General features: G+C 62.6%; 2 protein-coding genes across 8 annotated transcripts in view; one reads left to right on the top strand and one right to left on the bottom strand.

Moving 5' to 3' along the window:
• TNXB (tenascin XB) overlaps nt 1–11,212 on the top strand; it is a 67,373-nt gene extending 56,161 nt beyond the window's left edge. Inside the window, 19 exon segments of the mRNA XM_034660499.1 lie at nt 325–675; nt 2,125–2,442; nt 2,851–3,201; nt 3,805–4,092; nt 4,494–4,769; nt 6,008–6,295; nt 7,044–7,367; nt 7,668–8,003; nt 8,286–8,408; nt 8,519–8,662; nt 8,822–8,941; nt 9,046–9,189; nt 9,287–9,417; nt 9,542–9,674; nt 9,769–9,920; nt 10,013–10,109; nt 10,200–10,361; nt 10,439–10,602; nt 10,921–11,212. Coding sequence (XP_034516390.1) covers nt 325–675; nt 2,125–2,442; nt 2,851–3,201; nt 3,805–4,092; nt 4,494–4,769; nt 6,008–6,295; nt 7,044–7,367; nt 7,668–8,003; nt 8,286–8,408; nt 8,519–8,662; nt 8,822–8,941; nt 9,046–9,189; nt 9,287–9,417; nt 9,542–9,674; nt 9,769–9,920; nt 10,013–10,109; nt 10,200–10,361; nt 10,439–10,602; nt 10,921–11,025 — 4,007 coding nt within the window. The 3' untranslated portion in view covers nt 11,026–11,212.
• On the bottom strand, nt 11,084–14,176 carry LOC100478117 (steroid 21-hydroxylase). Of its 7 annotated transcripts, XM_034660498.1 has the most exons (10): nt 13,550–14,176; nt 13,376–13,465; nt 13,139–13,293; nt 12,941–13,036; nt 12,736–12,837; nt 12,549–12,635; nt 12,192–12,392; nt 11,799–11,977; nt 11,602–11,705; nt 11,215–11,511 (listed from the first exon to the last, which is right to left on the bottom strand). In XM_034660498.1, the coding sequence occupies exons 1-10, from the start codon at nt 13,746–13,748 to the stop codon at nt 11,246–11,248; spliced, it is 1,479 nt and encodes a 492-aa protein (XP_034516389.1). In that variant the 5' UTR covers nt 13,749–14,176; the 3' UTR covers nt 11,215–11,245. The 7 variants fall into 7 exon arrangements, with proteins under 7 accessions (XP_034516385.1, XP_034516389.1, XP_019665894.2 ...); XM_019810335.2 differs by having other exon boundaries at nt 13,376–14,176; XM_034660496.1 differs by having other exon boundaries at nt 12,192–12,635; nt 13,376–14,176.
• Between the last annotated feature and the right edge of the window lie 1,668 nt (nt 14,177–15,844).

Here is a 15,844-nt window from a genome sequence, read left to right as displayed (position 1 = left end):
CCCCTCTGCTCGAGGCTGAGCCATGGTGCCCTTTGTGCCTCTCCACACCTACGGGGCTCCCTGAGGCCCGAGGGGTCCTCCCGTGCGGAAAAGGGCCTCCTCGACCTGTGCTGGTGGCTGTCCAGGACTCCCCACAGCTGACCCCAAAGGCTCCCTGGCATGTTTGTGAGATGTCAGCTGAGCAAGCCCACCCAGCTCCAAGGATGGGCATCTCTGAGCTGAATGTGGGGACCCCCAGACATGATCACAGCTTCTCCATCCTCTCAAGACCTGAGGACATCTCCTGGGGATCCGCCTCACCTTCTCTGTGTCTCTCCTTCTCAGCTGCAGAGGAAGAGACCCCAAGCCCCACCGAGGTGGAGGAGACGCCCAGCCCCACAGAACCCAGCACGGAGGCCCCAGAGCCCCCTGAGGAGCCCCTCCTGGGGGAGCTGACGGTCACGGGATCCTCCCCAGACTCGCTGAGCCTCTCCTGGACGGTGCCCCAGGGCCACTTCGATGCCTTCACTGTGCAGTACAAGGACGGGGACGGGCGGCCGCAGGTGGTGCGTGTCAGGGGTGACGAGAACGAGGTCACCATTGGGGGCCTGGAGCCGGGGCACAAGTACAAGATGCACCTGTACGGCCTGCACAGGCGGCAGCGCAAGGGCCCCGTGTCCACCGTGGCCGTGACTGGTGAGTGGGGGCGGGGCCCCGGGGGAAAGCAGGCCCTACAGGACTGTCCCTTATGACCCCGGGCATGAAAACACACATGCTGGCAGCACGTCTTCTTTTGCATGTCAGACAGCCTGAGGATCTTGCTAAAGGGCAGATTTCGGTGCCACAGGCTTGGCCTGGGGCCAGAGATTCTATATTCCTGACGCGATGCTGGTGCTGCTGGTCTGAGGACCACACTTTGAGTAGCAGAGCTCCTCACGACAAAGGAATTGAACACATTCTTAGTATTGGTTGGAGAGAGTTGTACTGACGTCCCTGATTCCTCCCAGAGGCTTTGTCTCCCTGTGGTCCCTGGAGGCTGGGGGAGAAGACACGGGGGGTTCAGTGTGTAGCATCCTGACCGAACACCTCCAGGCCTCATGGTTTGGGTACTGTCAGACTCCTGATTCCCGTGGGCCAACAAGATTGGGTGCCCCGAGCCAAGAGCTGTGGGAGTTCACTGCGTGAACCTGATCATGGCAGAGAGATAAGTGCTTATCGAGATGGGGCTCCCGGGCGGGGAAGACAGGCCATGAACCAGCAATCAGGCAAAGGGTATGTGCGTGTGACAGGAAGCCCCGGGGCCAGGCCAAGACTGGGCAGCATGGCTAAGGCAGCCTGCCCACGGGTGTCCACGGGACAGCGGACTCCTGAGGTTGGGCAGGCATTCGCTTGGTGACAGCCTTAGAGTCAGATCCACGTCACAGCTGGTGCCAAGGCTGGAAACTAGGCGCATCGCGGCCCGTGAGAGGGACTGGGAGGATCCTGTGTGAGATCCCCAAGCGGGGGAGAGAGTCTCTAGGGGGGGATGGAGCAGCAGGAGCAGCTCCGAAGCCAGGGGCTTGTCCGGGGACGGAGAGGCTTGTTGCACGCGAAGCTAAGGCCGACGCCATCACATGTGCAGTGAGAGGTCGTCCTGGCCCCTGTGAGGAACGGAAGGGGCAGGGAGGCAGGGAGCCCGGGGGGACGCGGGGACCCGGGTGAGAGGCGACGGGGCTGGGTGGGGCCCAAGCCAGGCCGGTGGGGCTGCCCGTGTGGGGGACCCAGGAGGAACTTGAGGGGACACTCGGAGTCTGATGGCAGCTGGGGCAGGAACAGATCCAGGAAGACTCCAGGTTTCTGGCTGGGGAAGGGAGTTCTGAGCTGTTTGGGAGCAAAGACAGGAGCCAGGGGGAGTGAGATGCCAAGGAGACCCCAGCGGAAGGAGGCCTAGGGAACAGTGTGCAGGGGAGGTGGGTGCTGGAGAGAGTGGGAGAGGGGGAGGGGTGTGGGGAGGGGTGAAATGAGGAGGCTATGGGCCCGAGAAGGCTGGCATTGATGGACGGGGAAGGTGACTCTCTGCTCCTTACTATCTTATTTTTGTAAGACACCCCTTCTATGCTGACCTGCATGTCCTCATTTGTCCCCATATGTCTCTGTCCACTTCAGAATACGAGGCTATGACCACCGAAGCCCCATCCACCGTGGCCCCTGAGCCTCCCATCAAGCCCCGGCTGGGGGAGCTGGCCGTGACCGACGCCACTCCCGACTCCCTGCACCTCTCCTGGACTGTCCCCGAGGGCCAGTTTGACCACTTCCTGGTCCAGTACAAGAACGGGGACGGGCAGCCCAAGGCGGTGCGCGTGCCAGGGTATGAGGATGGGGTCACCGTCTCAGGCCTGCAGCCAGACCACAAGTACAAGATGAACCTGTATGGCTTTCACGGTGGCCAGCGCGTGGGCCCGGTCTCTGCCATTGGGGTGACAGGTGAGTGGATGGTGGGAGCCCTGGGGTGGGGCCAGCGGGAGGATCTCCCTCTCTCAGGTGATGGAGGAGTGGGGTACAGGAGGCCCCCTCTGCTCGAGGCTGAGCCATGGTGCCCTTTGTGCCTCTCCACACCTACGGGGCTCCCTGAGGCCCGAGGGGTCCTCCCGTGCGGAAAAGGGCCTCCTCGACCTGTGCTGGTGGCTGTCCAGGACTCCCCACAGCTGACCCCAAAGGCTCCCTGGCATGTTTGTGAGATGTCAGCTGAGCAAGCCCACCCAGCTCCAAGGATGGGCATCTCTGAGCTGAATGTGGGGGCCCCCAGACATGATCACAGCTTCTCCATCCTCTCAAGACCTGAGGACATCTCCTGGGGATCCGCCTCACCTTCTCTGTGTCTCTCCTTCTCAGCTGCAGAGGAAGAGACCCCAAGCCCCACCGAGGTGGAGGAGACGCCCAGCCCCACAGAACCCAGCACGGAGGCCCCAGAGCCCCCTGAGGAGCCCCTCCTGGGGGAGCTGACGGTCACGGGATCCTCCCCAGACTCGCTGAGCCTCTCCTGGACGGTGCCCCAGGGCCACTTCGACGCCTTCACTGTGCAGTACAAGGATGGGGACGGGCGGCCGCAGGTGGTGCGTGTCAGGGGTGATGAGAACGAGGTCACCATCGGGGACCTGGAGCCGGGGCGCAAGTACAAGTTGCACCTGTACGGCCTGCACAGGGGGCAGCGCAAGGGCCCTGTGTCCGCCGTGGCTGTGACCGGTGAGTGGGGGCAGGGCCTGTCCCCAAGATCTCCTTTGGTTTTCTCTTGCTTCCCCCTTGGATCTCAGCACTCCTCAGAGATGGTACTTTAGGGCCCTCTCTTTTCTCATATGGCACTACTGGTCCTGCCTCATCCTTCAGTTGAGTGAGGATGAGGGAGACTGTGTTCAGGGTCAGTTGCCATGTACCCTGTGCTTCATAAATTTCCCCTGTCTTCTTATACTCGCTTACTTATTCACACATGGCCTCCTCGGGCTCCCTGACATGGTATTTTAGTGACTCAGAACGTGGCTGCAGAACCAGATTCTCTGGGTTTGATTCCTGCTCTGAACATACTGATTGTATGAATTCACAAACATTTCTTAAATTCTCTGTGCCACAAACCCATGCAAAATGGGGATGATAATACCCAGGGCACCTAGTTCGTATGTTGTGTGAGGATACGTGTGCTACTATGTGAGCTGCTTGCAGCCATGCCTGGGACACGTTAAGCACTTCAGAAGAGCTTGCTACATAACATTTATTTCATAGCCTGGGGAAAGCACTCCCTCTCTTTCGAAGGGTCCTGCCCTTGACCCCTCAGCTTCCTCTGCTCTGTTCCAGCCTCTCTGCCCACAGAGCCCCCTGTGGCACCCCGCCTGGGGGAGCTAGCTGTGGCAGCCGTGACCTCCGACACAGTGAGCCTCTCGTGGACGGTGGCCCAGGGCCTCTTCGACTCCTTCCTGGTCCAGTACAAGGATGTGCAGGGGCAGGCCCAGGCGGTACCTGTGGATGGGCACCTCCATGAGATCACCATTTCGGGCCTGGACCCGGCCCGCAAGTACAAGTTCCTACTCTTCGGCCTCCGGGACGAGAAACACCATGGCCCAGTGTCTGCAGAGGCTAAGACGCGTGAGTGAAGGCTGGAGGCCCCCTTCACAGCCAGGGCCTCCTGAGTGTGCCTCGCCCCCTTGTGGTGGCGGTCAGAATTTCCTGTGTTTGTGCTCCACACTCCAGCCGGCAGGGCCTCCCCGCCGGCCCCTTTGACGAGGTCCAGTGAAATCCAGGTCCAGAGCTCCCCGCTTACCCCTCATTCCCATCCTTCTCCCTACTGTTCCTCCATCCTGAGGGACGCGGCCTTCCTCCTGACTCGTCTTTCATCCCTACTCCTCTGCTGCCCCACTTCCTGCCGTGTGGCCTCGCCACCCCTGCCAGCTCCCAGAACCGGCTCCCAGAGCCCTGGCACCCTGAGGAAGCTCTCTCAGCCTCTGTCACCATCGGTCACTCTCCATACCCCTTCCTCTCTGCTGCAGTCGCAGCCACGAAAGGTCCCCGCCTCGGGGCACTAACAGTGACGGACCTGACCCCGGACTCCGTGAGCCTCTCCTGGACGGTCCCCGAGGGTGAATTCGACTCCTTCGTGGTCCAGTACAAGGACAGGGACGGGCAGCCCCGGGTGGTGCCCATGGCCGCGGATCAGCGCAGGGTCACCATCCCCGGCCTGGAGCCCCGCAGGAAGTATAAGTTCTTGCTCTATGGGCTGGCAGGCAGGAAGCGCCTGGGCCCCGTCTCTGCCGATGGCACCACAGGTGAGCCCTAGCCCTGTACCGCACCTTTTCTAGGGCTGCCTCTTATTGTGCTGCCGGGGCTGCCCCCCGCCCCGGCCTATCCATGCCTTCAGCCTTTATTCCTGCCTGCAGAATTTACAGCAGCAAAAGCAAACATTTACTGAGTCTCGGTCGCATGCCAGGCACTATTCTAAGTATGTTAGAGGCATTATTCCCTCCATTCACTGACTGCTGATGTCATAGAAAGAATCCAGTCTTTAGAGCCAAGCAGACCTGTGTTCCAATTCCAATTGCTGGTGGTGTGGCCATGAACAGGCCACTTCCTTCCCTTGAACCGCAGTTTCTGTACCTGCGTAGGCATAGTAAATACAGACCAGCACTCCATAAATGTTCCCGTCTTCTTCCCTCTGTCCCAGCTGAGGCAGGAGGTGGAAAATATGGGTTTGGCTGCAGAAAGACTATGGAAAAATCTGGTGTCATTGTGCCCGTTACTCAGCCCCTGAGGCAAGGGTGGAGGTGGGTCACTGACCCTTACCCCACTCCCAGGACCGTGAGTCACCCTGGCCAGACAGGAATGGAGCACATGGTCAGTTGGGGCCTGGGATCCTGAGACTGCATAATTCTCTTCCCCAAACCCCCATTATGGGGAGTGGATACAGGCTTCATTTCTGACCCCATCAGCCAGCACCCATCCCCACCAGGCAGGTCTCTTCTGCTTTCTGCCCTACGTTCTCCCATCGCTGCCCCACCCCGCTACCCTGGTCCAGGGGTGGTAGTGCAGGGCTGGGGAAGGGGGTAGAAGGAGGGCCTGGGCTGATAGCAGGGGAGGAGGAGGTCATGGCCAAGCTCTCGGAGCCCATCAACTTGGCTGGCTGCCCAGCCCAGCTCTTAGTGTTTGGGGTGTCTCCCTGACAACCCAGATACACTCCGGGGGCCTTTCTGGGCTCCAGCCACATCCCTGCTCAGGGCCAGAGGCCAGGGAGAAACTGAGGCCCTTCTCTACAGCCCCAGGGACCCTGTCTCACAAGGTGATCTTTTATGCATTTACTGCACCCTGACCAAAGCAGGAAGGGAGTGGGGGCAGGAAGGAGTTAGGGCAATGGCCTCTAGAAGAGAGATCCAGTTGCTCGCTCTCCTCCCTTTGGGCAGATCCCACACTGCAGGGACCCTTTCCTAGACCCTCATGCCTCCCAGAAGTTGCTAGGGCTGCGACAGAGGTAGCTCTTGACAGAGAGTTTCTCCTCCCGCTCTCTCTACAGCCCCTCTGGAGAAGGAGCAGCAGCGCCCACCCCGCCTTGGGGAGCTGATAGTGACAGATGAGACCCCAGACTCCCTGCGCCTCTCATGGACGGTGGCCCAGGGCCCCTTTGATTCCTTTGTGGTCCAGTACAGGGACCCAGCTGGGCAGCCCCAGGCAGTGCCTGTGGCCAAAGACCAGCGAGAAGTCACCATAGAGGGCCTGGAGCCTGGCAGGAAATACAAGTTTCTGCTGTATGGGATCCACGGAGGACAGCGCCTGGGCCCCATCTCCGTTCTGGGAGCGACAGGTGAGTAGAGGCTGAAGGGACTGGCAGGAGTGGGCCTGGGCCATAAGGAGGCCGGGGCTTGGGAGGAAGGGAAGTGCGGTGGGGCCGGCGCGGATGGTAACCAAGGAGTCGTGGAGGCAGGCGCAGGGCAGGCGCAGGGAAAGGCCCTGGCAGTGGCCCCCAGCCTCCCAACCCCCACCCTGCCCCGCACTGCCAGCTGTTCCCCATCCCTCTCCTGAGGCAGCTCTTAACCAAACAGGGGCAAACCCCTCCTGTGGATGAGTCAGGAGCCTTTTTTCTCAAATGGAAAATAACTGGAGAAGGACCTAGGCGAGGGGCGTAGCCCAGGGGGAAGCGGCCGCCCTGAAGGAGGTGTTGACACCCCGCTCAGCTCAGCAGCATGCGGCCCGTGGGCCCTTCTAGTTCAGCAGCCAGCTCCGTCCTTTTCCTCAGCTTCTCTCCAGAGGACCCGTGCCCTGAGCTTGAGCCCGGGAGTGACCAGCAGCACAGGCACCCAGGCAGGGTAGGGAGAGGGCAGGCGCGCTCACACCTCGAGGTGAGGCGTGAGACGCCCTGGAGGTGGCGAAGGGGAAGCAAGTGTTGGACTAGGACAGAGCAAGCCACCCCCCAGAGTGGTGATGGGGCCACAGTGCTGGCGCTCTGAGGGGCCCAGGGGTGGCAGGGAAATGTCAGATTCACGAGAAGGAAGATGCCAGAAGAGCCTCGGTCACCCCCTGCTCAGCTTCTCCCCTGGGCTTCTCCCACGCAGCCCCGGAAGCGGACACGCCAGCCCCCTGGCGCCCAGCCACAGAGGCCCCCGAGCCCCCCGCAGGGCCCCAGCTAAGGACACTGGCAGTGAGCGACATAACCCCAGACTCCCTGCGCCTCTCGTGGAGTGTGGCCCAGGGCACCTTTGACTCCTTCGTGGTCCAGTATCAGGACATAGACGGGCAGCCCCAGGCCTTGCTCGTGGGCGGCAACCAGAACAAAGTGCGAGTGTCAGGCCTGGAGCCCAGCACCTCCTACAGGTTCTTCCTCTATGGCCTCCACGAAGGGAAGCGCCTGGGGCCTGTCTCAGCTGATGGCACCACAGGTACCCACCTGCCAGGGCCCTGTATCCAGGCCTCACCCACCTCTGGTCTGGGGCTGACAGGGCTAACGGGGGTGCCCACTCACAGTGAACGTGAGGAGGGCCCTGTAGAGGGAGGGAGGGTGCTACCAGCAGCCCTCGGCTCTACACACGTGCTCACAACTCTGGGTCCCACCTGTGAACGCCCGCCCCTCATTAGCGCCATTCACAGATGAGAAACTCGGGCGGGGTAGGGCGGCAGTGCAAGAGCCCTGCCCCAGGCCACTGAGGCCATGTGCTTCTGTCTCCCCCCACTCTGTGCAGGGCCTGCTCCTGCCGGCCTGACCCCAGGGGAGCCAGGGCCCCGCCTGTCCCAGCTGTCGGTGACCGATGTGACCACCAGTTCACTGCGGCTTAACTGGGAGGCCCCCCCGGAGGCCTTCGACTCCTTCCTTCTCCGCTTTGGGGTCCCATCCCCAAGCACTCTGGAGCCGCACCTGCGTCCCCCGCAGCAGCGGGAGCTGACGGTGCCGGGGTCACGGCGCTCTGCCGTGCTCCGGGACCTGCACCCGGGGACCCTGTACAGCCTGACGTTGTATGGGCTGCGTGGGCCCCATAAGGCCGACAGCATCCAGGGCACAGCCCGCACCCTCAGCCCAGGTAAGGCCCCATGGTGGGCACCTTTGCGTGCTGCCCCGAAGTGAGGGGTCTCTGTACTCCGCAGGGTGGGACCTAGTGCCTCAGCCAGAGGGGAGCTTGGTGAGCAGTGGAGGGCTGGGAGGAATCTACAGAGACTTCCCCTCCTGGGTCTAGAGGAAAGGGGTGGTGGTGAGCAGGGCTGGGCCCATGGGACTCAGGAAGAGGCAGGGGTGGGGATCCTGGGGTGGGAGCCTCCCTGCCCCGAGCCCTCACCAACGTTCCTGAGCACACCCCTCCCCACAGTTCTGGAAAGTCCCCGGGACCTTCAGTTCAGCGAAATCGGGGAAACCTCGGCCCAGGTCAGCTGGATGCCTCCACCATCCAGAGTGGACAGTTTCAAAGTTTCCTACCAGCTGGCAGATGGAGGTGACACACTTTTGCCCATGTCCTCGTTTGCCCTCATCTCTCCTGCTGCCTGTGCTCTGCTCGCCCTGCTTGCTCCCCTGGGCAAACCCCCGAACCCGGTGTGCTTTCAGGGGAGCCGCAGAGTGTGCAGGTGGACGGCCGCACGCGGACCCAGACACTCAAGGGGCTGATCCCAGGCTCTCATTATGAAGTGACCGTGGTCTCTGTCCGGGGCTTTGAGGAGAGTGAGCCTCTCACAGGCTTCCTCACCACAGGTAACATGGACTAGGCCCCGCGCAGGAGGTAGGGGGAGAATGAATGGGGAGGAGGAAGTTGTGAGAGGCTCCAACCGGGACCAGAGGCCAGCAGAGCTTGGGAAGGTGAGGGGTGGAGAGGGGGCAGGGGACGGCTCTGAGCCCCCTCCCTTCTCCCAGTTCCTGACGGCCCCACCCAGCTTCGAGCGTTGAACTTGACGGAGGGGTCCGCGTTGCTGCACTGGAAGCCCCCCCAGGCCCCTGTGGACAAGTATAACGTCCGTGTCACAGCCTCGGGGGGTGAGCGGGGCTGAGGCCTCTAGGGGACTTATTCAGGGAGGGGAGGGGAGGGGGTCAGGCAGGGCACGAAGGGGGACAGATGCTGACGCTCACCCCACTGCCAGCCCCCCCGCTGCAGGGCTCGGCCCCTGGCGGTGCCATGGAGTACCCTCTGAGTGGCCTTGAGCTCCACACCAACTACACAGCGACTGTGCGTGGTCTCCGGGGCCCCAACCTCACCTCCCCAGCCAGCATCACCTTCACCACAGGTAGGGCCTGGGAGATGTGCGCGACAGGGGGAGGGGAGGTTCAAGGGAGCTAGGATGGGCCTCATCTCCATCTTCTCTTCCCACCCTCCCCTCCTAGGGCTGGAGGCCCCCCAGGACTTGGAGGCCAAGGAAGTGACCCCACGCACAGCCCTGCTCACTTGGACTGAACCCCAAGTCCCACCGACTAACTACCTGCTCAGTTTCAACACCCTTGGTGAACAGACCCAGGTGCCCTCACCCCTCCCTCCCTGGCCAGCTCCCCTCCCAGGTTCCATTCCAGGAGGTGCTGCCCCTCCTCCGCCTCTCCCAGCGGGGCTCCACATCCCCTGACCTGCTCCTTGTGTGTCCACAGGAGATCCTGCTCCCAGGAGGGGTCACCTCTCACCAGCTCCTGGGCCTCTTTCCCTCCACCGCCTACAGCGTGTGGCTCCGGGCGATGTGGGGCGAGAGCCTCACACCGCCTGTGTCCACCTCCTTCACCACCGGTATTTGGGAACGGGGACCTGCGGTCAAGGGCTGAGCGGGCAGCGGGGGGCTAGGGTCTGGGAAAAGGACCAGCCCCTCATTCTCCTTCCCCAGGTGGACTTCCAATCCCCTTCCCTCGGGACTGTGGGGAGGAGATACAGAACGGAGCCAGCACCTCCCGGGCCACCACTGTCTTCCTCAATGGCAACCGCGAGCGGCCCCTGAATGTGTTTTGTGACATGGAGACCGATGGGGGCGGCTGGCTGGTGGGTGGCAGACAGAAGCTCAAGGGCCTGCCCAGGGCAGGGACTGCCGTGCCAGGGGCCATAGGCCTATGGTGCCTCTGCCTGCTTCCCAGGTGTTCCAGCGCCGCATGGACGGACAAACAGACTTCTGGAGGGACTGGGAGGACTACGCCCACGGCTTTGGCAACATCTCTGGGGAGTTCTGGCTGGGTCAGTGCCTCGCAGGGCTTGGGGGCCGGGGAAGGGACGGAGGCCCTGTGGACACCAGGACCCTGATGAGAGTGCTCTCCCTCCCCCCAGGCAACGAGGCCCTGCACAGCCTGACGGCAGCGGGCGACTACTCCCTGCGCGTGGACCTGCGGGCTGGGGACGAGGCCGTGTTCGCGCAGTACGACTCCTTCCGAGTAGACTCGGCGGCGGAATACTACCGCCTTCATCTGGACAGCTACCACGGCACAGCAGGTCCGGGGTGGGCCTGGGGGCAGGGGAAGGGGGGCAGAGGGAGGGCGGCCCTCACGGCTGCTCTCCCGCCTGTCCAGGCGACTCCATGAGCTACCACAGCGGCAGTGTCTTTTCCGCCCGGGACCGAGACCCCAACAACCTGCTCATCTCCTGCGCGGTCTCGTACCGCGGGGCCTGGTGGTACAAGAACTGCCACTACGCCAACCTCAACGGGCTCTATGGGAGCACAGTGGACCACCAGGTGAGGGGCCGGGGCGGCAGCCCGGAGCTGGGAGGGGCTGGGGGGTGACAGGACAAGCTCCCCAGCCGCTCGGTGCTTTAGGGCCCTCATCTGTGAAATGAGACGACAACGCCAAACTCACCGAGTTATCTTGAGGGAGACGTGAGCACGATTTATTGGATGTGAAAGGCCAGCTCACATGAAGCCTCAGGCCTCGGCAGTGGAGGTTCATGAAGTGGGGGGGGGGTGTTGATTTCTGGGAACCATCTCCCCAGAGGGGCAGGTGTGGGAGCAGATGGGACGGTGGCTTTGACTCTGTCTCGACATCTCCTCTCCCAGGGGGTGAGCTGGTACTACTGGAAGGGCTTCGAGTTCTCTGTGCCCTTCACGGAAATGAAGCTGAGATCAAGAAGCTACCGGCCCCCAGTGGCCCAGGGAGGCTGACCACCGCTCACCTCTCCGGCGCCCCAGAATGACTGCCGAGCACTGAGGGGTCGCGCTGAGAGAAGAGCCAGGGGCCACCGTCACTATCTGCCACCGGAGGGAGCCTTCTCCGTCTGCGATCTCACAGCACCATGTTTACAGGGGGGAGGGAAGGGGTTTGTACGGGAGTAATAAAAGGAGAAACTGAGGCACGTGCGTGGCCGGCGTGCGTCCTGCCCTGTCACGGGTGCTGGCCCAGCGCCTGGGCCGCAGCACCCCGGGGCTGCAGCTGCACCTGGAAGGGCTGCACGGTGAGGTTGACGCCGCAGTGGGTGCGTGGCTGTAGGGAGGGCAGGGCGCCGGCGGGCGGCCGCAGCGTGAAGGCCCGCAGCAGCTGCGCCAGCACCACGAAGAGCTCCAGGCGCGCCAGCGGCTCCCCCAGGCACACGCGCGCCCCGCAGCCAAAGGCCAGCACTCTGGGGCTGGCGCCGGGGACCAGGAAACGATCTGTGGGCAGAAGGACAGAACCGGGGTTCTGTAGCCGCAGGGACAGGCCTCTGCTGCCCCCACACCGCAGGCGCCCTCCCCGCCACGCACCCGGCCGGAACTCGTGTGGCCGCTCCCAGACTGTCTCGTCTAAGTGGGCGCCTTGCAGGTTGGGGATGACAATCGTGCCCTCAGGGATGTCGTAGCCCAAGATGCTGAGGGGAAGGCGGAGTCAGAGGCCTGCCGGAACCCCGCCCCGCCGCCCCATCCCGTGTGGGTCCCACTCATCCCCAGCCCTCAGGACGCACCTGCTAGGCCGCGTGGTGCGGTGTGGCAAGGCCAGGGGCACGACAGGCCGCAGGCGCAGCACCTCGGCGATGGTGGCCGTGAGCAACGGCAGCCGTGCAGGGTCTCTGTACGGGATTCGGGAGCCTGAGGCTCCAGGGCCCAACTCACGATCCAGCTCTTCCTGGAGTCGCCGCTGAATCTGGGAAATGGGAGCGAGCCTGGTGTCTGGGGCCGGAACCCTGCACCCACTGACCCAGAGCTGCCCGGCCTCCCAGCCTCGGGCCGTTCCCTGGAACAACCCCGGACACCCGTGCCGATCAGGAGAAGCCACCTCTTCCCCGGGTCAACCCAGCCCGCGAGGGGCCCAGTGAGCGGAGGGCCCGGGGCCCGGCCAGACCGCCCTCAGTTTGCACCTCAGGGTGGTGAAGCAAGAACGCCACGGCCCAGGAGAGGGTGGTCGCCGTGGTCTCTGTGCCGCCAATGAACAGGTCCACCACAGACATATGCACGTGCCCTTCAAGCAGCTGTCCGTGGTCCTCTTCCACTCTCGGCTTCCCCACTCTCTGGAGCATATAGTCCATCATGTCCCTCCACTGGCCTGCCACCATGCTCTCCTGCAGAGCGGAGGAGGGGCCGGCCTCAGAGCCTGGCTTGGCGAGAGACCAGCCACAGGCCCCGGCACGGCGGGGGGCTAAGGAACCCGCCCAGCTCTGGGGCAGCGGGGTCCCTGGCTGTGGGCTACGGGGGCCGGGGACACACAGCGTTCCCACCTTGTGCTGCCGCAGCTGCTTCTCTACCATGTGGTCCCTGTTCTCCAAGGCCTGCTTCAGCCTCCAGAGGCCTGGGTTGGGGAGGAACTGGGGCAGGGAGCGAGAGAGTGTGGCTGCTGGCGAGGAAGCCTGCTCCCCCAGCCCCTCGCTCTCCCAGGACCCAGGGAGTCTGGCTCCACGTCCTCACCCTGAGAAAGGGAACGATGTCCAAAATTTGGATGGACCAGTGCTCCCAGGTTTTCATCAAGTCTTGGACACAGTCATGAAAGGCATGTACTAAGGTGTCCTCCTGCCCCCCCAGAAAGAGGGAACCCTTTCAGTTCAGGACCAGAGAGAGAGTCAGGGAGGGCTAAGGAAGGGCCCCGGCATGTAGCGGGCAAGAGAACCTTGACCTTGTCTCCAAAAGTGAGGTGACAGATGATGGCGCAGGTGAGGAAAGAGAACTCCTTCTGGATGGCCACGGGGGCACCGGCCTGGGCTCTCATGCGCTGTGGAGAAGGAGCGGGAGCTAAACAGGCTGGGGAGCTGCGGGGGTGGGGGGGGCGGCGAGGGGAAGCTGACCCAAGGCGGCTGCAGGAGTCCAGCCTCACCTCACAGAACTCCTGGGTCAGCTGCTCCACCAGCGGCTCCGTGGAGCTGCGGAGGCCCAGCAGCAGGGCCGAGCGGGTGAGTTTCTTGTGAGCCTTCCAGAGCAGGGAGTAGTCCCCGAGGGAGAGGTCCTGGTCGTGCTGAGACACCAGCTGATCTGCGGGGAGCAGAGGGGTCGAGCTGAGCAAGGGGGCCTCCGCCAGCCAGCTTCTTCCCTCGGGAACTGCCCCACCCCTTACAGGACGGCGTCTGGGGTCTGCCGGCAAAGTCCACCCATTTCCTGATCATGGCTTCCTCGATGGTCCTCTTGGAGTTCAGCACCACCACATCTGGGGGAGGGTCAAAGCAGGATGTCAGCCTGGAGGGGAGCCCGCCTTCCCACCGTGGCGGGGGCGGGGAAGGAGCAGACTGACCTCGCAGCCCCAGGCGGAGCCTGTAGACAGGCCCCAGTTTCTGGGTCAGACCCAGCAGATAGAGGGGAAGGTTGGGCTGCAGCAGGTGCAGGAAGCCGGGCACAAGGGGTGGGAGGTGGAGGCTGCGGAGCTGCCACTTGTGCCACAGCAGGTGGGCACCAGCCAGCAGGGTCAGCAGCAGCAGCCCGAGAAGGAGCATGGCCGGAGCCCCGAGCAAAGGCCCTGGCCGGGCCACTTATAGCGTTGAAGGCCCCTCCACCCATCTTGCTGCTCAGGCTGCTGGGCGCCTCCTTTGACTCCTTCCCTCAGGTCCCTGCCCACTGTCCCGCCCACATACCCTGGAAGGGCACCAGTCGCCCTGGCCTTGGGGAGTCCGCATGTCAAAGAACAGGCCTTTCATCCATCAAGAAGAAAGGAAGGGGGATGCGACCCTGACCTTTCTCCCACAGCCGGAATCGTCTCCTGGCTCCACATCAACCATGCAGGAAAATGCGACCGCTCTCCGGCCTGAGCTCTTTCCCACTGCCCCCCGACCTTGGACTGCTTTCCTGCTTTATCTCAGAGAGATGATGGCCGTCCCTGCCTCAGAGCCATCCAGGATTGCCCGAGGACAAAATGAGATGAAAGTGGCCTGCGTGTTTTTCTTTTGACTTAGATGGGGTGACCGTGTGGCCTGGTCTGCCTGGATTACCCCAGGCTATACCTGTAGTCCCAGTGTAACTATTAACCGTGCCCCATCTCCATCTCAATAGTTGAAGAAGATGAAGAGTTATGTGGCCCCCCAGTTTGGAGCTCTTACTAGTACTCGATACTCTTTGGTTGCGAGGGAAAGTGTCCAACTCGAGCTGGCTTGAGCCGAAAAGAAGAATTACTGTATAAATACAGCGGCATCTCAGAGAACTGAAGAGAGCAGGAGAGGGGGCCTCACTGGCCTTGGAAGCCAGGGACAGGAGGAGGCCAAAGCTGCAAAGAGGGGCCAATTCCTCCCTCTTGGCTCCTCGCCCCCCCCCCCGAGTCTGCGCCCTCTCTGCCGCTGCTGTTTGTGCTCCCAGCTGCAGGTGGGATGGGACTGACTCCAGGGTCAGAGTCCACAGGTTACAGGCCCAGCCCCAGGTCAAGAGAGGGTTCCTGGCATGACTGAACATGCCCCCCATCAATGCCAAAGTCTCCAGGAAGGAGCCCGAGAGCCACAGCTGGGATCAGGGGGTCCAGCCCTATCCTGGGAGCTGTTGCCATAGGGCGTGGGGTCCCGCTGGACCAGGTAAGGCAATCAGGAAACACTTTCATGGGTGAGGAGGCAGCTGAGGGGCTCAAAGGAGGGGCTTGCAGAGAGATCGTGCCAAAGGGGTGACAGCGCTCAGTGAGGGCTGCCTGGGGGTGGGAGTGAGGGATCGGAGGTGACCTAAGGCCCACATCAACCCCCAATTCCCCATCCCTGGCCCTGTAAACTGATCCCTGCACCGAGGAGTGGTTAGACCTCCCCACCCCCCTCGAGCTTTACCCAAAGCGCACAGGCTATGTGGCTGTCGAGATGCTGGCTGTGCCACCCACCAGCTTGAGGAAGTAAATGCTGGGGGTCGTGGTGGGAGAGGCCCAGGCTCAGCCTGGATCCATGCCCAGAGCTGGGAGGGAGAAAGCAGGGGTAGCATTTCCAGGGTTAGGCAGTCACAGCTGCTCCCTGCCTCATAGTCGACCTCCCAGGCCCAGGCCGTGTCTTGCCGTAACTGCAGCTGCGTGCCTGGCTCTCATAAATGGCTTTCTGCCACCCCATGCTGACCAGCTTTAGGGACAGAGATGGGATGGGCAGCCACAGGGCCATGGAGACAACAGCCCTGGGGAGCCTCTGAAACGCTGAGGAGGGCCAGAACGTCTCAGAGTTGCACGGCATCAGAGGGGGCTCTGCTGGAAAGAGCAGTGACCTGGAAAGCTGGCCTGATTGTGAACAAACCTTCATAAACGAACCTGATTACCCTGCCAGCCCCAGCTCTTCCACCCCAGCTCCAAATCCAAATCTCACACACGATGGAATTACACGCAGTGCTCCCACACGGGCTATGTCCTGCTCCTGGCCTCTGGGCCTTTCATACTCTCCGTTGTCTGCTTCAAAGGCCCTCACCTACTCCCTCTCCCTCTACGCGACGCCTCAGCTTTCAGAACCCAAGTTAGAGGTCACCTCCTCTAGGGAGCCCACCCTTTCTCCCTTCCCCCAGATTGGGTCAGGTGTCCCAACTACATGCCCCACAGGACCAGACAGCTCCCGAACATCACATGTTTCGGGGACAGGGACCTGGCACA

Source organism: Ailuropoda melanoleuca, chromosome 5, assembly GCF_002007445.2.
Source record: "Ailuropoda melanoleuca isolate Jingjing chromosome 5, ASM200744v2, whole genome shotgun sequence".
NCBI classification, from domain to species: Eukaryota; Metazoa; Chordata; class Mammalia; order Carnivora; family Ursidae; genus Ailuropoda; species Ailuropoda melanoleuca.
Note: the sequence above shows the minus strand (reverse complement) of the source record. Positions and strands in the feature narration are given on the sequence as shown.